The 21,708-nt window shown below is 36.5% G+C and overlaps 1 protein-coding gene across 5 annotated transcripts in view; it reads left to right on the top strand.

Moving 5' to 3' along the window:
• TENT2 (terminal nucleotidyltransferase 2) overlaps positions 1-21,708 on the top strand; it is a 42,799-nt gene that overhangs the window by 10,019 nt on the left and 11,072 nt on the right. For all 5 annotated transcript variants that reach the window (XM_065047399.1, XM_065047403.1, XM_005505947.3 and 2 more), the window contains 5 exons: positions 5,204-5,273; positions 8,969-9,045; positions 10,929-11,057; positions 14,500-14,543; positions 19,257-19,393. In XM_065047399.1, coding sequence (XP_064903471.1) covers positions 5,204-5,273; positions 8,969-9,045; positions 10,929-11,057; positions 14,500-14,543; positions 19,257-19,393 — 457 coding nt within the window. The remainder of the gene's footprint in view (positions 1-5,203; positions 5,274-8,968; positions 9,046-10,928; positions 11,058-14,499; positions 14,544-19,256; positions 19,394-21,708) is intronic.

The raw sequence follows: 21,708 nt of genomic DNA on the forward strand, positions 1-21,708 counted from the left end.
CCAGTGTTTCTGAGTTGGAATGAAGGGAACAAGAACTTCCTGGTATCTTAGCTGTTGTCTGTGAGATCAAGGTCTTTCTGAGCTCTTTGCCTCCAGGTGTGAGATAGCGAGGAAGGGCGACATGGATGGGATAGACCTTGGTTCACATCCTGGCTGATCAAAGGAATATTCCATGCTATTACTGTCATGGTTCTTAGTTGATGGGAGTTGAGCTTTCTAGCTTGAGGAGATCTGTTCTGGTTCTGCTCCTTTCCAGTTGAGTTCTGTTTGGGAGTTCCTTTAGTTCAGCCTTTTGCCTTCCTGCTGTTTCACAGTGGCCTCTGGGCCTTTTGGCCTTTTTTTCGTTCCCTCCCTGGGAGTGGCAGTTCAGGGACCAGGGTGCTCTCTCTCTTCCCAGGACTGGCTGCTCGGCATAGAGGGAGTTCATGAGGAATTGCATTGAGAATCGCTTATTTTATGTTTTTATTTTATCTACATATTAGCAGTGCTATGTTAGTATTATTTTGTTATTTTATTAAGCTTTTTTATCTCCATACACAAGCTTCTTCCTTCCCTTTCAATTCTGTCTTCTACTTGGCAGGAGTGAGTAAGCAACTATCATGGTTTTGATTGCTAGCCAGGGTTAAACTGTGACACTGTGTATGGATGTCTTGTGGATAGAACTGATAGACAGAAGTTGTTTTAAAATACTCATCTCATTCAAAAGTAAAAGGCTTTGCCATCTGGGTCTTTCTGTTTGGATTTAGTTGATTTACAAATTGTAGCTCAACTGTGCTAAGGTTCAGTACTTTTGAAACAAGGGAGTTGCCCGGTTACTTTGATTAAAGCTTATTAGGCAAATATACTTGTTGTCATCCATAATTTCAAAAGAGCTTTTGGGTTGGTTTTGGTTGTAAGAGGGGAAGAAGTTCTCTCAGGCTAAACTTCAGAAGCTAATAGATTCATATGTGTTTTCTTTGCCTCTGGGGAAAATGATCTTAGCAGTATGTGCTTCAGTGGTGTCCTGTTGGCACTCCTGCAGGTTTGTGGAGTCAGGTTTACAGGCTTAGAAATGGCTGTTCATTGTCAGCTCCAGACTGGCTGCTAAGGTATTTTTTAATACAACTGCATTTTTAAAGTGATTTCTTACCTTCTATTGTCTTCAGAAGTCAGCTGCCACTTAGTGACTGAGGACCTGTGGTGTACATACATTTAAAGAAAAAGTTTACAGAAATCTTAATTCTTTTGAGACACTACTTCAACTGAACCAGGATTATAGATTTGCAATTTTTAAACGGTTAGTTGCACACGTGTGCTGCTGCTGTGTACAAGCAAGTGTAAGATTTGTATGTAGCAAATTTCTTTAACTATTGCAATTTCATTCCGACAGTATTTTGTTTATATATTGCATGTGCTTTTTGACAACCTAAAACGTATGAAGCTTCTTGTGATCATTATTTTCAAGTTTTTGCTGTCCAGTTAATAAATAAGATGTTATCTTGTAATATTAAGGTAATTCCTCTTTGACATTACTAGTTAAGTATTTCCTTCTTCTGTCGAAGAAAGACTGCAGCATGTTCTCAACAAGTGTGTGAGCTGTCATTAAGTCTATTCCTTGCTTCACACAAGAGGATGGAAATAAATGTAGTGCGGGCCAGTACGTTCCAAAATAAGGGTTATAAGAAGAGCATGATACTCTGCATATTTCACCTTAATTCTGTGATTGATTGATAAATTGGGAAGCATTCCAAGACCAGATTAGGCCAGTCTATTTTTCAATTTGTCCTGCTTTTAGGTAAATCATTTTCAGAACTTGAAGTGCCGTCTCTTTTGTCCTTTACATACAGTTTCATTCTAGGAGGTTTGGGAAGTGGATTCAAAATTTATGTAAGCTCCAGCTTACTCCATTTTCAGGCTTGCAAAAAGTACCAAGTGTGAGCAAGGAATTTGAGCCCATCTGATTGGAAGTCTTAGAGCAGAGGATTTTCTGTGTTGTCGTTCTGCATCAAGAATACTGACTGAGATGATGATGTGTTCTTTTTTTGAATAGTGCAGTCATAGAATAAAGTAGGAAAAAGCTTCTGATATTTATTCACTGGCTTTGTGGGATGTGTTAGTCTTAAAGTATGTATTTTGTTTCTCCTAGAGTAGAGAGATGTAAGGATAGCAGTAATACATCTTCTGTTTCAAAGACTAGAAGAATTTCTGTAACTTTTCAACAAATTTATTCAGATACATGCACATATCTATTTCTTACAATATTGACTAACATTCCCAGAACTGTACGCTTAAGCCAATGCCTTTTAGAAATCTGAAACATTAATTTGGGGTGATGACTGTTATAACATACCAAACCACGGAGAGTAAGTGTCAAACTGATTACTCTCTTCAGATTTGTCTAGGCAGGATTCATTTGGAAAAAACAGCTTAGCAGTACTGGGTTGACGGGTGTTTGCTATCTGAATAAATAACAAAGAGCTTGTTTTCTCTTAGCTGTACAAAGAGGTACAGTAGTGTTGAGACTAGGATATCAGAGTGGAATTTGCCTTACGGTTGCGTAGTCAGGAATGTGGAGCTAGGACAAGTAAGGAAACTTGAAACTAAGTGAATGATCTTTAAGGACTATGCAGGTGGGTGAGTGAATTCCAGACATCAACAATTCATCCTGTGCTGAGTTGTACCCTCCTAGGTTCTTCATGAGTCTGGGTTCAGATTTCTGTGTCACCCAGTTTCTTTCTGTAGTACAACCCTATCAATGAGAGCAGGCTATATGTGAAGGATGCTGAAGATCTTTTTGGCATATACTGTGTTTGGGATTAATATTTTGTACAATTGCTTTATCTTTTATTCTGTAAAATAAAAGAGATACTTAAACTGTTTGATCTGAAATTCAGCATGAATAATTTGTTTATGAAACAGTGCTTAGTCTTCTTTGAAGTGCTTGTATTCTTTTTCACTACAGCTGAAGTGGCATTTGTGACTTTTTTCATAGACGTGCCCAAAACTGTGGAGCAGCCATGTGGAATTCTTCACATGTATTTTGGTGTAGCCCCTCTGGTCATAGCTTCAAGGTCAGATAGTCAGTTTACTAAGGCACTTACTCAACCTGTATGTATTTTGGAATTCCACATCCTGTGTCTGTGACTGTTTCTTCCATTCTATGTATGACGATCTAATCTGCAACAGAGATTCTGCTAACAGTGTCATCAGTGTGAGCCAAGAAAGCAGGTACCAGCAGCAAGTTACTGCCTTCTAACATTGTCTTTGCTTTCTTTCCCCATGGGAAACAGATGGGGATTATGTTGTGGGATTTATTTTTTTTTTTTTTCTTAGCCAACTAATTTGACACAAGCATCCATCAAGTGTTGGGAGGCATTTGAAGACAAGGATGCATTTGGAAGTGGATTGCCACTAGAATGAGTTGTTAACTTCTGAAGAGTGCTTGAGAAAGGTCATAGTGAGGAAAGCAGAATTGCTGTGGCATGCAGATAGATACCAACCACTGTCTGCCATGTGCTAATGCATCGAGCATATTTTGTCTTAAATTTGGTAGTAAAAGGAAAGGAGGCAGAGAGCTCTATATGCTTTATAGCTTCACTTTGAGAATGTTCTGGGATGTTGGAGGAGGGATGCTTGGATGTGTTTGCAGATGCAGCTGGAAAGAGGGGATGCCTGTGTAAGTTGTACTACATTGTACATTCAGTGAATGTGGAATGGAGTTCTGTGAGAGTCTTCCTTTAAAATTAGTAAATTAATATTATTAGCTCTTTTTTTTGAGTGCCAGTCTCTAGAATCATACTATGCATTAAAACCCAGGTAAAGGATTGCCTGAGATCACATCTCTCTAAACATGCATATCCATAAAACACTTCCAGAAAGGCTTAAAAGAAAAGGAAAAAAAAAAGTAAAATTAGTTTTAGTGGTATGTTGCACAGTAGGGTTCTACCAAATCTGAAGTTGTCATCCAAATGCAATGACACTGTTTAATCAAAGTTGCTATACAAACTGGTAGAAAAAACCTCCTTTTTTTCCCCACAAAAAAGTGAAGATCAGCTTTTATTAAAGGTTATTTTTTTTTGTACGCTTTACTTTTAGCTTTGTCATACTTATTTATGCTAACTTGAGGTTAATTCATAGAAAGATGGGGAAAAGGTATGTTACATATGGGCAAATTCAAGTCGTCCTAGATTTTGCAACAGAAGCAATTACCAAAATAGTTCTTTTTGCCCAAATTCATGTAATGTAACCTATGGCTCTGCTTTTGTTTGTCTTTTCCATTGCTTTTTTGGGCACATCTATCATTTAGGCTTATGGGAAACTACTAAATATACCCTGAGATATCATCAAGAATCGGGAAATTGCAGATAATGAATGATGCAACAGTTTTGGGGAGCTAAGTGCAAAGATGCATTTGGTTACACTGTATGAGGCTGGCAGAGCTTAGTATGTTTGGGTTTGGATGGTCTGGCATTGAGCCTGGGTGTGTATACTGTGTGGATAATCATCTGAGGTGCAGGTCTGTGACTCTGTATTTATTGCATGTCCCGTCACTGCTAAAGCAAATGGCAGATAAAGCTTATCCCATATTTGATGGAAACTAGTGTCCTGTTTTCAGTAACAATACAACAGGAAATGTATTCCTTGGTATTTATCAGTCAAATAAACACCTTTTAAAGGAAATTTTAAGTGTAATCAATGCATAGGGAAGATACAGATATGTTAATATATTTTGATCAGTAAAATGCCTAATTTCAGCTGTAATCAAACTAGATTTGATTTAAAAGTATGCAGCTGATCATGTGCCTGTTACTACAACATGGTGCTGTGCTTAGTGTCTGGCCATCCTGCATGGATGTGTTCTTGCTGTCTTCTTTTTGAACTTTAATTATAATTATTCAGAATTTGTTACACCTACTGCTCAGTGAAAGATTTGTAGAACTGCATTCCTTATGTTCAGATTTCTCGAATATACTTGCCACAGAAAAATCTTCCACTACTGTTTTCCTCTAATGTTTAATGCATTTTTTTCCCCACACATTTTCTTAGATTGTGTTTTTGCTACAGTTGCTAAAGGTTAGTTCAGCACAACCCTTCTGAGAATATTTTTGCTAAATTTAATAAGCTGTTATTTGCTATGAATCAGTCATTTTGACTCTACTTTGGGATCCTTTTTTGAGATCAGCATCTTACGTGATACTTAATTGCATGTTTTTCTCTATTTCAGCAAGATACATTCAGCGACCTCATCTGATTCAAGCAAAAGTGCCAATAGTGAAGTTCAGGGATAAAGTCAGGCAAGTATTCTGTTCAGCATCATTTTTTGGACTCTGACATGAGAAAGTACTCTATATACATACTGTTCTCATAAATAGTCACACTTTTGTCTGTCTTGTACTATAGTCCTGTTGCAGATTTGTACAGCTGGCATACAGTCTCAGTCAGCTTACTTCCTTGATAGCCTGAAACACCTCTTGTGGTTGAGATGCTGTTTAGTTTCTGTGATGTGAATTAGTAGTAGTACATCATGTATTTTGTGGGTTATTTTTACATAGTGGACTCCAGTTTACAAATGGTTCATGACACCAATGGTGGGAAGAAACCTTTTGTGAAAAATGACTTTGTTTTACTAACCTTGAAGCATCACAAAAAGCTAAATCAAATTTTTTCTTGTAATAGGATTGTTTTCTTGATTAAAAAATTTTCTTCATTTTAAAAGAGCATATTCTGCTGTCTTCTAGGGAGGTGTTTTGTGTTTAATGGAGCATAGCGTGTTCTATTAATAAAATTAGTACCTAACACTGTGGCATTTCCTTTCTTAGAAGGAGGAAGTAATTAGGGGGAAGTGAATGTGTTGCATGTTATTGTGTTCATTAAATCTTTGTTATGAAGACATGAAAGTTAATAATCAAGAGGGAGATACTAGGACAAAGAACAGTGTATATCCTATTGTGTGCGATAGAAGCGTCTGACTTGGAAAAAATGTGCAAAGCACTCCAACTGGTTGGAAGTCTGAGTAATGTTTGAATCTTCCTGTATTTGTGGGCTTAAATTTTGTAAGACTTAGTGTATCGCCTTCATGTAATAACATAGTTTGACTCTTCTTTGTGAACAGGACTCTGAACAGCTTTCTTGTATCTAAATATCTTATCCTGCCTATACGCTTCTAAAACTTTGCAACTGTCTGTGTCTTTTAAAAGCAAACAAACCCACTTCTCTGTCCTCTCTTTATAAAAGCATATGTCAGTGTGATTTTATCCCAACATGCATTTATCGGGGCAGAAACCCTGCTGCAATAAAACTGAATCTGTAGTGTTTACACTTCAAACTAATACGTATCCGTTTTTCTTGCATCTGAGATTATATAACATTTATTAGAATTTTTGCTTTATACTTCTTTTTCATTTACGATTAATCCCATATGTATTTCTGTATACTAGCCTACCTTTTAAAAATTAGAATATATTCTTATGTAGTAACTTTGTCCATTAACAGTACAGAAGGTTGTTTCTCCTATGCTTTCTGAAAGCATTAAACTTCTCAAGCTAAGATGTGTGTTATATGGCTTAGATACATGTAACAATGCTAGTTTTTTCATAGATACACCAAATGGTAAATTCCTGGTACAAATATTGAATAGATTGTGGAATTATAGATTTTTTTTTTTTTAATTTAAAATCAGAAAATAAACTTTTAAAACTTTGAAAGTGATTATGTCAGAAGACTGGAGTCTCTTTGTGGATATTTGTAGTCTATGCTATGGTCATTTGCAAAATAGTAGTGATATCAATATACGTTACAGACTGGATTTAAAGAATTCTTTACTTCCTGCTAAATCAAAATATAATCTTCTTATGCTAGAAGCTGCCCATTACTTTTTTTTTTTTGGAGAAAAAAGAATACTGTTTACCATCTGGTTTCATGTGTTTTTCTTGGAAGGGACTTAGGATGTGGGAATGACATGAATTTGGGTTGGTGGATTTTTGTTTGTTTGGGTTTTGGTTGGTTAATTTAATTATTTTTTAAATTTTCTCTCTCCAATTATTTTTCTTTTATATAACCTGTCATATCTACCCATATTTCATCTTTTTTAAGCACTTCTCTGTTTCCAGTCTCTTCTTGGCCTGTCTTTCCTAGGTTCATACATGAACGTATATGCACACTCGTTCAACAGAGGTCTTGAAAAATGGGCTGGGTATTCTGTACCCAGGGAACTAGCCTTGTTTTAGCTAAAAGCCAGAAACTAAACACAACAGGTTTCCTGTGAAAGGCCGTTTTCTTGATACCTGGCTCTTGGGAGAAGATGGTAGAATTCACTGGGTGGTATCTCTACATCTGGATGCCAGTGTGTTGTCAATGGTCCATATATACCTCAAAATTTCCAGTTCCTGCTTGATTTGGTGAATGACAACTCATTCAGTGTGTGTTTGTCTTCCTTTTTAATCTTAAAGGATTTTTTTAGTGCCATAACAGTAAGGGAAGTTCCATTGCATTTAAGGACTTTATCTATTTTTCATTCTTGTAGTCTTTCCCTGGAAATAATTCCAATGCTGGCTCTGCTACCAGACAAGCCTTTGATTTATTAACAAGACTTCTGTATGCAAAAGCTTCATCTTTTGCTACATTTGGTGTGCAGTTAACTCTCTTCCTCTCCTTTAGTGCTTTTGGTAGAACTTGAGTCCCAAAGTACGAAACCTTTTTCGCTTGCTGTAATTGCTTTATCTGTTAAAAGTGCATATTAAAGTATAAAATAACTGCAATAGAACTTGCTTAATTGGTATATAATCTGCTCAATCTGGTAAACAGTAATCTTGTCATTTGGAGATAATTGGAATTACACATGCAGCCTGACACACTTCTTTATTATACTTACATATGCAGCTAATATTCTTACTGGTGTTTATGCTTATCTTTACAACTGTCAAGCAGTAGCTCAAGATTGTTTAGTTCCTGTACTATTAGATACTGTGCCCTTAAAACATCTAAAAAGTCATGCTTTATAAATTCAGGTTTAAAACTATGTAATATTTTTGATGCAAAGAACATTTTAATGTAGTTAATGATGTCAAAAACCTCTGGTTGGCATCAAATCAATTTGTTTCATACAGTTTAATAAATTCCAGGTCCGTGGTCACCTTGTAATAGTTGAAGAAAATCCACAGGAATATTCAGGCAAACAAATGCCATGTGAATGAAACTTGGATATGTTCAATGGACGTAGCTATACATTGCAGATAGCTAATTCTGTGTCAATAATCGACTCTCTTTGTTGTGAGTTACAGTGTTGCTGTAGCTTATTGACTAAGAATTTAATATAGTCTTTTGAGTACTGTGAGTAGTTAAGCTTTATATGCAGTATGAAATTCAAAGTTTGGGGGCACATGATCTAAGTGAAGCGGGTAGTGCTTGTTTGCCTTGTTCTTATTTGCTGTTAACAGGATGAAACTGTTATTAAAGCTGTTTTATCACAAAACATGCTATGTTTGCTAATAAACAGTTTTCATTTCAAAGTGCTTGCTGGTTTTCTCTGACCAACGCTGCAGAAAAGACGTTTTTATCTTTTGACCTCTTCCAGTTCTCTTCATCCCATCGTTGCATGATTTCCTAAACTAATACCTCAGAGAATCCTCCCTGGCATCAAAAGTTGTCCATATTAAATAACGTAGTGCAAGTCTAGTTGAGAGACAGATTTGTTAAAAATCCAAAAATTATTTGATATATTAAGTTGTTCTAAGGTCTGAATTTGGATGTACATGTATTCTTTATGTAAAACAATAATTATATTTTTATAGAAACTGAATTCAAGTCTCTAGGGAATTCAAGTGCTAGTAACAAAACCAGAGTAGAAATCACAGCATCAAAAATGTGTTTGATGAAAGTTTCTAGAGTATTATCTTGAAGTTACATTTTTCCATCTCTGTCACTAAGTTGGTAATATTCTGAAACTGAATACCGTGGTGCTTGATTAGTTTTCTTTTCTTTTCCCCAATAGCTGTGTGGACTTTGACTTGAATGTAAACAATGTTGTAGGAATAAGAAATACATTCCTTCTGAGAACCTATGCATACAGTAAGTTTTTTGTATTTTCTTATTTCTATAAACTTTTCTTTTTAATTTTGTATGTTGGTATTGATTATTAAAATTCAGTTGAATATATTAGGTTACTGTATATAATTACTTAATTAGCTGCATTAGATAGCTGTAAGATAACTTCTTGTTGCTTGCTCTAAGTATATGGAGAGAGTTGATATATCAGCTAGGTGTGTTTTAAACTGAAAATTATAATATTCAGAAGATAAAGATTATTCATGTTAAGGTCCACATATCTGCTTCAAGGGCTGCTTCAGTGTTCTGCAGATAACGATATCATTATATTAATGATTATCTGGTGGTACAATCTCCAGTTTCTTTTGTTTCCTTACAGCTGCTGATAGGTATGAGTGGCTGGTAGCTAGCTGTGTCTGTGTATGCTAGTGGAGAGTCTTTCCTTGGAAAACCCAAAATACTGCTTCAGTTTTTATGCTAACCCCAAGACAAAACTGGTTGATGTCTCCTCAGGAATTTGCATTTGAGGAAGATGTTGTGAAACAGACTTTTGAAGGGAGAGGAATAAGAACAGCGCTAACTAAGCGCTAACTAAGCTTTTCTAATTTAGCATCACAATGTCCTTTGGCAGATAAATATATAAGGAGTAGACCTGAGGCTAATTCTTCTTAGGCCATTGTCAGTTATTCCTTTACCACCTTCTTCAGTTCTTGCATACAGAAATTCTGTTCTGTTTAGAGTAGGAAGTTATCCGTAGAAGTTACCTTTACTAGTTGAGGTAGTGTTGTTGTTTCTAAGGTAGGGAGTTTTGTTGTTTCTGTGTGGTCTTCCAGGTGTAGGACATTCATTCTAAGAAGAGGAGTCTTGCTTGCAGGGGTATGTGTGCTGAGCCACTGTGGACAAGGCTGTGAGAAAATCACATGCTTGTTAGGATTTTCAGAATGACAGATAGCGCCCCAGCTGCTACTGTTACAGAATGTCTGTGGTCCTGCATGAAGTGATTATCTATTGATACACTTGTGTTGTGATGTGCAGAATACAAAACTCTGCACAATGATACCAGGTTAGATAAGATACGCCGAAACATAGAAGGCATAGTAAGGCTATCATGAGGCACTTGACAGAGCTGATGATCTGCCTCCATATGTGTAAATAATAAATCAGGTATGCTGCAAGATCCCTACTAGGTGGTAGTGAGTGCCATCTCCATTAAATGCATTGCTGTCTTAATTAGAAGTCTGTCTGTATTCCACAGAAATTCAGATCATCATACCTGGAATATGACTGTATCTATATCTTTCCTCATGAAAAGCATGTGTCATGATTTAATGAGTTATTGTATCTGACGTCTCATCTACAGAAAAAGCTGTTGAGGACAAGGCAAATTTTAAATTAATGTTTGTATGTAGGCCTTAACTGCTTTCATGGATCTTGAGGAAATCTTAAGAATTAACTCTGTGTCCTCCAACCAGGAGAATTCTTTTCCCTGCACTCAAAGTTTATATAACCTAAATAAAAAACAGATATGGTATATCCAGGCAGTAAATTAATTCAGGGAAAATTAGTACAGTGAACTGGAGAGAACTTAAAAGTAGAATGTGGCATTGCTACGTTGACTGGTGCATCTAGTTTTGTCTTATCTGCAAGTTAGCTGGCATACCCCTTGTGTATCTGTGGATCTTACTACTCAAAAGACTATGTTTTCAAATAAAAATATTTTTTTCATGTTTTTTTATAAGACGGATAGTAGTTGTAGCATAACTAGGTAAATTCTATAAAATGTTTGCAAAAGGTAAGCTTGGAATATAAGATTAACAGGTTGATCAAGTAGGAACAGATGTTGGTTAATTGTCTGGTTAATGTGATTTTTAAATTTTTTTAAAAATATGTATTTATTTTACTTGCAGTTGAGAGTCGAGTTCGTCCACTAGTACTTGTTGTTAAGAAGTGGGCGAGATTTCATGACATAAATGATGCCAGCCGTGGTACTTTAAGCAGCTACAGTCTTGTGTTGATGGTTTTGCACTATTTACAGAGTGAGTATTTTTTTTTACATGTTGAAACTGTCCCTTTTAAGTTCATATTTGTGTAGTTTTCCTCTCTGATAAAATTAGTCACCAGAAGGAATTATCTTCCACACAGAAATATCTGAAAGTAAAGCAGTTTCACTCCATTTCCTTAGTGCTGCATTTTTCTTTGACAAGTGGACCTCTTCTCTGGAGGCAGAGGTACCAGCTTTAAAACTATTTAAAAAACAATGTGCCTGCAGGACACTGTGTAGCTATAAAATAAACTCAAGCTCTAGTTAACACAAATCTGCCTTTTGACAAAGGGAAAATAAATTCAGGCTCTATTTGATATAAATCTGCCTTTTAACAAAGGGGAAAAACCTAAATATAACAATTTGAGTGAGTTTTTTTGATTGGTTGTTGCTTGGCTGGGGTTTTTTGTTTGTTTTGGTTTTTGTTTGTTTTATTTTTTTGTAACGTGCTGATCATTCTTGTTCATGTTTTTTTAATGACAGCACGTTCTTAACATTTATGATCGTATCTGTGGACAAATTTTGTAGGCTCTCATTTTAGACTTTTCCCTTTTGTTAGTTTGTGTAGGTGTTTTTTTGGTTTTGTTGGTTTGTTTGGTTTTTTTTACATGGGGTAGAAAAAATGTTTAGCTCTTGCAGCTTGTTTGGCCTGGCGTGTAGATAGTTGGCTACCCACTCCACACCAAGTATTTACTAGTTTCAAGCTCATGCTACACCCATTCTGTCTTAGGGTCAAAAGCTCTTTGTGATAGTTGACTCAAGCTGGTGGCTTTCTTTCAGCTGAAGACTCTGTAGCAGAGTCCCTAGGAGGGTGTTTTGTGTGTTTGGGATCTAGCTGGCTGAATTACTTCATTTGCCCATACTGTGTGCTTGTTGTTGATGTACCAATTGCAAGGATAGTAGGACGCAAGATAGTTAATCCGGTTACTATGTGTGTTAATTTGGGGTTTTTTTGCTACATCTGCTGTGATGGAATTCCATAATCTTTGTTATTTCTGTGGGAAGAAAAGGAGACATGGCCAAGTCTGTTACTATGGCTTTAAAGCCATACTGTAGGTGGCTGAGTACTTCAATGTAGATCTTTAGTACCCATAAGAAAAAAAAAATGAATCAAAAATATTGATTTGGAGGAGATGAAATTACAATCAACTTAAAAATCCCAAAGTGATTATTAGATGAAAGACTGAAAACACTGGGAACTACTGGATGTGAAGATTGCTGTGCGAAGGAGAAGCACAAACAGGAGAGTAGATAAAGTATCTTTACATGGTCTAGCAATTAGTGACCGTCATAACAGTGACTTGGTAAGCATTTCATAGTTAGTGCTACACTTTTAATGGAAACAAGCCTTTTCACTTGGAAATCAGTTCTCCAAATCTATTTTCATTGTACTGCAGTTACTCCAGAGACTTGTATTGGGTGTGGTGTGTACTCATGGATCGCCAGTTAGTGAGCTGTGCAGGAGAGTAACACATGAAAGGGAACAGAGTAGGAGTCACAAGGAACTATGAATGTGTTCACTTGCCAGAATGTTAACAACCCTGCAAGCATGAGGGCATTTGCTCTAGTCGTCTGTGGCAGCTGCCTCAGCTGTCTAGGGAAAGCAGGGGAAAGAAAAGTTAAAATAATCCTTTTCATAAAAAACTCTGATCGGTCATCTGCCTGGGAAGGATCGGCAGATCACAGACCAAAGAGGAGCACTTTACCTGTGCTTCATCAGTCTTTTCTGTTAAAAAATGCTGAAGTGTGGCTCTGGACTTGTATCTAGAACCAGCTGTTCAGATTCTGATGTTTTATTCATACAGATTTTATCTTTTTTTTTCCCCCCGCTTCTGCTACATGCATGCAATGCTACTGGAAGTAGCTTGCGTCCTAGTCATAGAATTTCTAATAGAGCTTTCGGTGGTGTTACAGGGGAGGGAAAAAAATAAGAATAACAGCTTTATTTTGCAGTAAATAGTGTCCCTGTCTTCACTAGTCAAATTTATTTTCTTTACTACTTAACCGTGTTCGATATTCTTATGTAGATGTCTTTGGACCTCAGGTTAGAGTGGCTTGAGTTTCTTTGGTAGATATATTAGTGTCTTGTACATTAACTTTCCTCCAGGTAAAAGGTCCAACTACCTTGTACAATAAGAAAAGTTAAACTCACGTGGCAAATCCTAGTGGTTAAGGGTAACTCTACACGTTAACTCCATCCTCTTAGTTTAGCATACATAATTAGATGAAATGTCTTGATATCTCATACTGCTCAGATTTTACTTCCTTTTGTTTTATTGTGGCAGAGAATTGGAATTACCCAAGATGTTGCAGAGATAAGATGCTCTTGCATATTTATAAACACCCACAAACAAAATAAAATTATTTTTAAAGCAGCTGTGGTGATATTTTTGGCAGTCCTGCTAGTTAATGTGGTATACACTTTGAAGATATCCCAAGCGTGTTCTGAGAAGTCTGGTGTTCTGATTCTTAGTCCCTATGGAAAAACGATTCTGTAACATCTCTTCCCCTGTGAGACCTTGCCTTCAGGGTGAATTAAGCCCCAAGTCAAAGTCCTGTGTGCTGAACTTACTGTTCTCCCTAGTGAATGATATAGACCAGTTCTTTAAAAAGACATGGTGAAGAAATGTTAAACTTCTAGTATGAGGAGTGCTCCAACAGTTCTGTAGCAGCTCTAAGACTTGAGTGGGATGTGAATGTTTTGGGATTTTTTTTCTATCTGTAGGACTACCTAATCTGGGAGATAAGTTTTTTTTTTTCCCCTGTTATTTTTATTGTGCAATAGATGCTCTCACCATAAAAGTTAGAATTGTGTAGTTCATTTTGTGTTTGTTGGTATCATTGGTGTCTGCACAATCTTTATGACCTGCTTGACCAATTAACAGCATTAGACTGTATTTGTGTTTTATGGGGATTTTGCTGGCAATGCCTACTAAGTGTGATGGGGATTTTGTTTTTAAATAACTTTTGGAGACACTTTACAGCTGAAGAATGTGCATTTTTATAGTATTGGAGGCTTCCTATGCTGTGATAGAATCATATTATATTAGATGTAGGAAAAATAAATGAACGAAGCTCTGATTTTTTTTTTTTTTCCTTTAGGGAATCTAGGTGAGTTTCTTGTAACTATGCATTAACATGAATTTTAAAAGTCAAGCCTTTTTCAGCCACTGTAGAATTTTTATATGTCTTCTAAAAATAGCAGTGTGTTAGTAACAGCTTGCTTTAACTTAATTAACTCCTTGTACTACTATATGCAAAATATTGTAATAGAAAGATTTGCAGAATAACTTTTATTTTAGAAAATGCATGAAAGTTAAGTTCTTGATAGATGTTTTTAGGATGAAATTTCAGTCCAGCCCTTTGGTGTAGTTGATATCATATTGTTTCCTGTTAACTATGTAAATCACAGCAACTGTAAACTTTTTCTTTTATAGCTCTACCTGAACCTGTACTTCCATCCCTCCAAAAAAATTACCCAGTAAGTGTTTTTTATGAATTTACTATATCATGTATGTGTATGAAGCTGCTTATCTAAAATATATTAATAGTTAAATATCTCTAATGGATTAAATAAAACACAGTATGTAAGCTTGGTCATTGATAACCTTTTTCAGACTTATGTTTAGTGTATTTGCTGCTTTTGATAATTTCTTTAGCGAGAACAGATTGTTACACATGACAAGATTTCACGCATAGTTGGAAATGAATGCTAATGAGAGCTGCTGACCTAATTCTTCCCTATACTGGCCTGAAAATATCTGTCATCAGTAACTTTCTGATTCTTATTTCTTAATAGTTCAGTAGTTTAAGTTTTTTTCCACCCAGCTGTGGTGTTTAGGAATTCCACACCTTCCCACAGCTGTTGAGTTGCCTGGTACTTATGGGTGCAGATTGTGAATGATGTATGATTACTAAGGAGACTTTTGAGACCTCACAAAATTGTGCTTCAATCCAACAAGGAAATGCCTTTTTGAGACTTTGCTCTTATGTCCAGATCATACTCGGTTAGTTCCAAAGAACTCTGTAAATTGGTAGGTTTTGATCCTCTGCAGAATTAGGACTGTGATTAGTGATAATTGATCTAAGGAAGATTATGTAGAAATAAGAGCTACACTCCTAAATATTTGTCTGAGGACAGAAAGAGCTATTGCTGAATATTTCTATGCTTTTATTTTACAGAAATTCCTCAGTTCTTTATTCTTTACCTTTCCTCTCACATGTCCTTGTAAAGTTTTTCTTTATTCATAGCTGCTGTAGTTTAGTGTCCCTGTCTATGTATATGTTTTTTTTTACTGTTGCTGGTAATTGTGCTGAGGTAGTATCAGAAAGCCATTCTTGCTTTTGCATATATTTCCTGTAATGGTGAAATGGGAATATTTGATGATACTGTACATGAGGGAGAAAATACTGTGGTGTCAGCCATTTGGGGTAATTAAGATTATTGAAATGCAGAAGAAAGCCTTGAGCTATAGTCAACCACAGGTTTTTTCTATTTTGTAATCCTGCTTAGGTATATTTGTGCTAAATATTTGTGGTCTTTATTTCTTCCTCTGTTTGTTTTTTTTTTTTACTGTACTACCTACCTTCTAATCTCCTGTTTTTCTAGAACACTGCTGTAAGAAAACTTTTTTTTTACCTGTTTCAGTGTAGATTTTTTGTTGTTACTTATCTTGCCTTTAGAGGTTGGACTAAATGCTCTAGGGTAGTTAATAAAATAAAATTTTATACATGCTTACTATAAGACCAAATCAAAACTACAGATTAAGATACTTAAATAAAAAATGATGCTAGAAATTTCAAATGTATTTTTTCTATGCTGTCTCTATTAGGAATATAATTGTTTAAAAAGTGTGGAAGTTAAAATTTCTGAATACTGAAATACACTAAAACAATTCTGTTCTTGCAGTTTGCAGTAGTCATTACAAGCGATAAGCAAATGTCAGTATCCAAAGAAACCATATCATTTTCTTGTGGTTGTAGCTGGTCAAAGCTGTGTCTCCATCATAATAATGCACATAAATACTGCTTCTCTCTGAAACAAACCACACCCTACTTACCATCTGATTTTTCCAAATTAAATTTTCAGTTCTTCCATCAGCCTGAAAATAGTTCTGTACTTTGAAGGAAACTATTTGTTATAAATTGTAGTTGCTGTACAAAAGAGACATGCTTACCTCGAGCGAGAAACAAAAGGCAGATTCTGTGACTCAGTATATCCCTCCTGCAGATGTGAAGGGTGAGAAGTCCTGGAAAACCACCAGATCTGCCCACCTGTACATTCTGTTGCTGTGGGGGTGTCTCCAGCTGGCACTGGGCTGACATATTTTCCACTAGATTAGAGGGAGTTTTGGAGCATATCAGATATGAAGTTGCATTCTGGGGCTTCCTGACCCACTGAGCCAGATGGAGTAGGTGAGAGTAGCCCACAAAATGCCTTTATCAGTTTTAAAGTCTATATAGAACTTACCTCCGAGTTAAGACTTCTAGAGAAGAACTCTGGAGAACCTGTGGTGTTTTACACTGTTATGGCTTCTGTTTGTTTTGTCTGTATGTTTGCTGGCAGTGATCGTTGTTGCAGCTAGGAGTCAGAAGGGAAGGTATGCCCAAGTGCCCAGTGTTCTAGAGCAGCCTGGCATATTACCTTAAGTCCAGGTAGAGGGGGGGTGTCTCCATTAGTGCTCTGGATTGTCAGCTTCAGTGGACTCTAGCAGGAGCACATTTATGTTTGTGCCATGTCAGCTTATGAGCAGTCACATCTTGCAAAGAGATAGGACAGAAGCTGGGATGGTGCTTACTGTAGCTCCTTTGTGCATGGGAGTCAGTCTTTGGTCAGACACAATTTGCTTCACCCTTCAAGTTGCACTTTTTTAAAAGCATAAACGTGAGTTAAATGTTCATTTGTAAGACTGGGGAAGGGAATTTTATGTGTGTGAATATAGATACTCATCAGAAATATCAAGATACTATACTGATGTTAACTACTGTAAACTCTTTTTAAGGAAAAATCTTATAGAGAGTTAAACTCATTACACATCAAGATGTTAAAATGTAAAGATTTTTTTTATGTGCACTTGTTTTTTCCTTTCCAGTATGTAAGGTGGAGTGAAAATATGTGTATTATGTAGCTTGAACATGAAATGTGTTACTGAATGCTAGTGTTTCCATGAGAAATCAGCCAATTGAGGTAAAGATCAGAGATCTAGTGAAACAGAAAAAAAGTTTGGGCTCCCTTTTTCTCAGGTGTTTTGAAATAATGGATAGCTCATTTGTTTGTTGCTCAATCAGATCCTGAATTTCATTTCCATTCCTTAAGATGGCATGAGGCAGAGACACAGCAAGCAGATTAGGGACTTCTTTTAGATGAAGCTAAATTTATTGTATTCTAGGGCAAGTTAAGAAGGGAAAGCTTACAGGGAAGTCCTACTTGAAGCTAGGCTAGTTTGAAGGATGCTTCGTAATTCTGTCCCCTATGTGCTGAATCTATAATCTATACCTTGTGCTGTTTATCTAGTTATTCCTCCAGTCCTTCTGGCAGGAAGAAGAGGTGTTATCCCTGTTTTACAATAGGTGAATGGAGGCAGGTGGCAGCTAATGGATTTTTGTGGGTTGCCTGTGGCATAGCAGAAAAATGAGCCCAGGTATGCTGTGGCTGGTCTTATCTGTTGTTCACTGGACACTGAATGATCACTTTGTTCAGAAATGACCTTAAACAGAAGTTTTAATTAAATCTTGCTCATGATGTAGGAGGATGCTGGTTCATGTTAGAGCTAGTTTCACATGCAAATTTAACTCTGTGCTGTGGGAAAAATAAGTCAGGCTCTCCTTTTGGATTGCGTATTTCTGTACCACAGTTATGGGAACTTGGAAGTAATAGTATTAGCTTCACCAACCCTGTCTCAGTTCAACTGCAGCCAGCTCAGTGCAGGCTACCTTAGCTGCTGCTCACGTGGTTTTACTGGCATGTAAACACAAGTCCAGTCCAGAGATTCTCCCATGTTAAAATTCTTTAGCAAATAGAAGGCAAGGAATGGTCTCAGATGCTCCTGTGCAAGGTGATTCTACCTGAGTTCAGGGAAGTAACTATTAGGTTGGTACAGAAGTAATTACAATTTTGGACCATGAATTTTAAATCATTATAGCTAAACTCAAGTGCATATTTATTTATCAAAATAGGAACCATTATAGTCAACACATTTTTGTAAATGAGAAATAAGTTTGTTTATTCCTGTAGCATAAAAATCCATACTTCGGGATTCAGTGAGGTCTTGCAAAGCATTTCCTGCATCCTGCTGGTTGTGGACTGGCAACAGACCACCAAACAGTGACTGTGACCTGGTTTTGGTGCAAGTTTGGCTTTGGGAAGTGCTTTGAAGGTTCTTCTCGGTCCAGCCACTGAGCTGGTCCTTCCTGGTTGTTGTATAAAATCCACTTTTCAGCACACATCACAATCCAATCGAGAATTGGTTTATTGTTGCGTAGAATAAGAGAAGACAACACTTCAGAGTTACAATTGATTTGATTTTTTTTTCAGTCAGCTCATGAGGCACCCACTTAGAGCTTTTTCACCTTTCCAATTTGCTTCAAATGCCAAATGACCGTAGAATGGTCGATGTTGAGTTCTTCGGTAACTTCTTGTCCAGTTGTAAGAGGATCAGTTGTGATGATTGCTCTCAATTGGTCATTGTCAACAGCTGATGGCCACCACTGCACTCCTCATCTTCAAGGCTCTTGTCTCCTTTGCAAAACTTCTTGAACCACCACTGCACTGTACATTCAATAGCAGTTCCTGGGCCAAATGCATCGTTGATGTTGCAAGTCATCTCTGCTGTTTTATGACCCATTTTGAACTTGAATAAGAAAAATCACTCGGATTTGCTTTTGTCTAACATCATTTCCATAGTCTAAAATAAATATAAAATAAACAGCAAGTAATAACTCAGTAGCAAAAAAAAGACCACATTTATTTAAAAATGTATTCCAATATAAAATGGCAAATTTAAACCGCAGTTTCTTTTGCACCAACATAATAATATCCAACAGAGGAACACAAGAGAAATAGACCTTTGTTTGTAAGTTGTCCTTGAACTTCTGATAAGCAAATGATAGACAGTTTAATTGTGAAAATATATGCACCTAGATTAAGACTCTTGTGTGCGTGTATATATATACTTTCTGATTTTTATTTTGACAGGAATCCTTTGATCCTACTATGCATTTACATCTTGTTCATCAAATTCCTTATACCATTCCACCTTACCTGTCAAGAAATGGATCAAGCCTTGGGGATTTGCTAATAGGTTTCTTCAAATATTATGCCACAGAATTTGAGTAAGTAATAAGATCATCCTGGTGTTTTAGAATATGTAAAACTTCAATTCCTTCTATTGAGTGTATCGACACTTAATAGGCCTGGAAGATAGAAGAATAGCCATTAATGCAGGAGAGGTGACTGACAGAGGGGAAATGGAGGACAGGAATCCTGATAAAGAGTGACATCTTTTCCTTAGCTGAGCATCCTATTCTGTGAAATCCGTGCTGGAAATTAGACAGTTTTTGTCCTTTAAAAATAGCCGGGTTTTGTTATATTACACTGTTTTAAAACTGCACATCTCTGTGTGAGAAAGATTTGTTCTTAGTTGTAGTTTAAGCTACTGATCTTGATATGAATTATTTGGACCTTGTCTTCTGTCACCCAGGTCAATGGAGGTAACTGATCAGGTGGCTCCCTACTGTGACTACAATATGCAAGAATAAAGGCCATACTTAAGAGTTCTCGCATATATAGTGGGTTCACTAGCCTTGTTGGATTGCTAGAATCTGAGTTTAATTTTAGCATCTACACTTTCTTGTAGAAGAGAAGGAGAAGCTAAAGTTTTGAGAGCATCTGAGAAAGCTGTAGATTACAAACATTTTGCCAAATTGTCGCTTGAGAATTTCTTAGAAAAATTGTTTGTCTGTTTAAAACATCGAACAGTTATATTTGAATTAGCTTAATGATCTTCTGAAGAACTTGCCTCTAAGTTGGTTCATACATGTGGCTGTCCTGTGTATGTGCCTGATACCCATGAACAAAATGTATAACTGCTGGATATTCATTGTAATTTTTGAAGAGTGCATATCTTACTTCAGTGTAAGAAGTGGGCAATAATGAAATCCTAAAGAAAACATCTCTGGGGTGTGCACCGCATATGGATGATGTAAGCTAAATCCACACAGCCTGTGGCTATTCATGAACTGCTTGCACTTTGGGCATGCTTAAGCCTGGTTCTGAGAGGTGGTCACATACAGGATTTTCCTTCAATGATCCCAGCAGTTAAGGGTCTTTTGTCATAGAAGTTCCTCCTAAGTATGTGTCTTTTCAGCTGGTGAAGTGCTGCTTGCTGAACAGGTAAATTAGAAGACACTGCTGGAGGATATCATTGAGATCCTAACTTATGCAGGATCCTGGATGCATCCTTTGCTACTCGTCTGTGTAACAAGCTGTTAATATTTTCATATATGGAAGTGGTTTATTTAGTAAATATCTTTTCCATTAAGGAAGAAGTTTCTGGTTTGCCTGTGCAAACTGGCAGAGAAGGTCTTGTCCATAATGCAGGAAAAAATACCTAATTTGACTTTTCTGATTTGGCTGCTTGTGAACACAGTTAGGAGCACATTTCTACATAAGTTGGTAGGCTGGTCCAGGAAGATATGTTTTTGTTGTCTGCTGTTAGACCTGCAGGATATGCTAAAAAGTATGAAGACTAGCAATGCTACAATATCAATACTTGAACTACTGGTAATCCCTGAATATTTTTCATTATGATCATAAATAAGGAAAAAAATACTACCTAAATTTAATCGTAGAGGAACTTGTGGTTAAAGCAAAGCTTGAAAAGGTGGAGAGTAAAGATAGAATAGTTGCTGAAGTCAGGGGAAGAAAATATATTAAAAAAAAATTACTTGCTTTTCCAGTGTTAAGTAGTTATGTACTTGTTAAGACATTTGACTGGCAATACTGTGTTTAAAGAAAGAAAGAAAAAAAAAAACAAACAACCACACAACAAAAACCCTGTAAAAATGGCCATTAGAATCCCTGTGTTTGAAAATGTTACATAGCTGAGAAGTCATATCAGAAAATGATGCATTTAGTGCAGCAACTTGTATTATTTTCACTCTTTCTGCTACAGAAATAAAACTTAAGGTATACTCTTTACTTGACCATCTGTGTATTCCTGATAACTATAAATCCTTTTTGAAATGACCGAAGTGTGCGTCTCAAAGATGCTAACATTCCATATAGCTTCATAAAAACTGTCTACTGGAGGGGAGAAACCCAAGTTAATGTCCATGTGAAGGTAATGTCCACATGGAGGAAAAGGTGGGCAGAACATGATGTTCAAACACTTCTGTGTCTGTGGTAGCCAGTCAACAAGAACAAATACAGTGTCATGTTTTCCACAGTATCTGTTATCTTTGCTTTGAGGTTGCTGATGTAAACAATGTTATAGGTGGGAATGAGGATAGAAGTTAAATACACACAACACAGGGCTCCTAGTTCTGCCTTTCTTGGAAAAAACTAGTATTTTTCTTCTGAATGTGTTGAATATTTTCATTGCTGTAATCAATATTTTTTTTTCAGTGTCTGTTTTCCCTGTAAAACA

The sequence above is a fragment of the Columba livia genome, chromosome Z (assembly GCF_036013475.1).
Source record: "Columba livia isolate bColLiv1 breed racing homer chromosome Z, bColLiv1.pat.W.v2, whole genome shotgun sequence".
Taxonomy (NCBI): Eukaryota; Metazoa; Chordata; class Aves; order Columbiformes; family Columbidae; genus Columba; species Columba livia.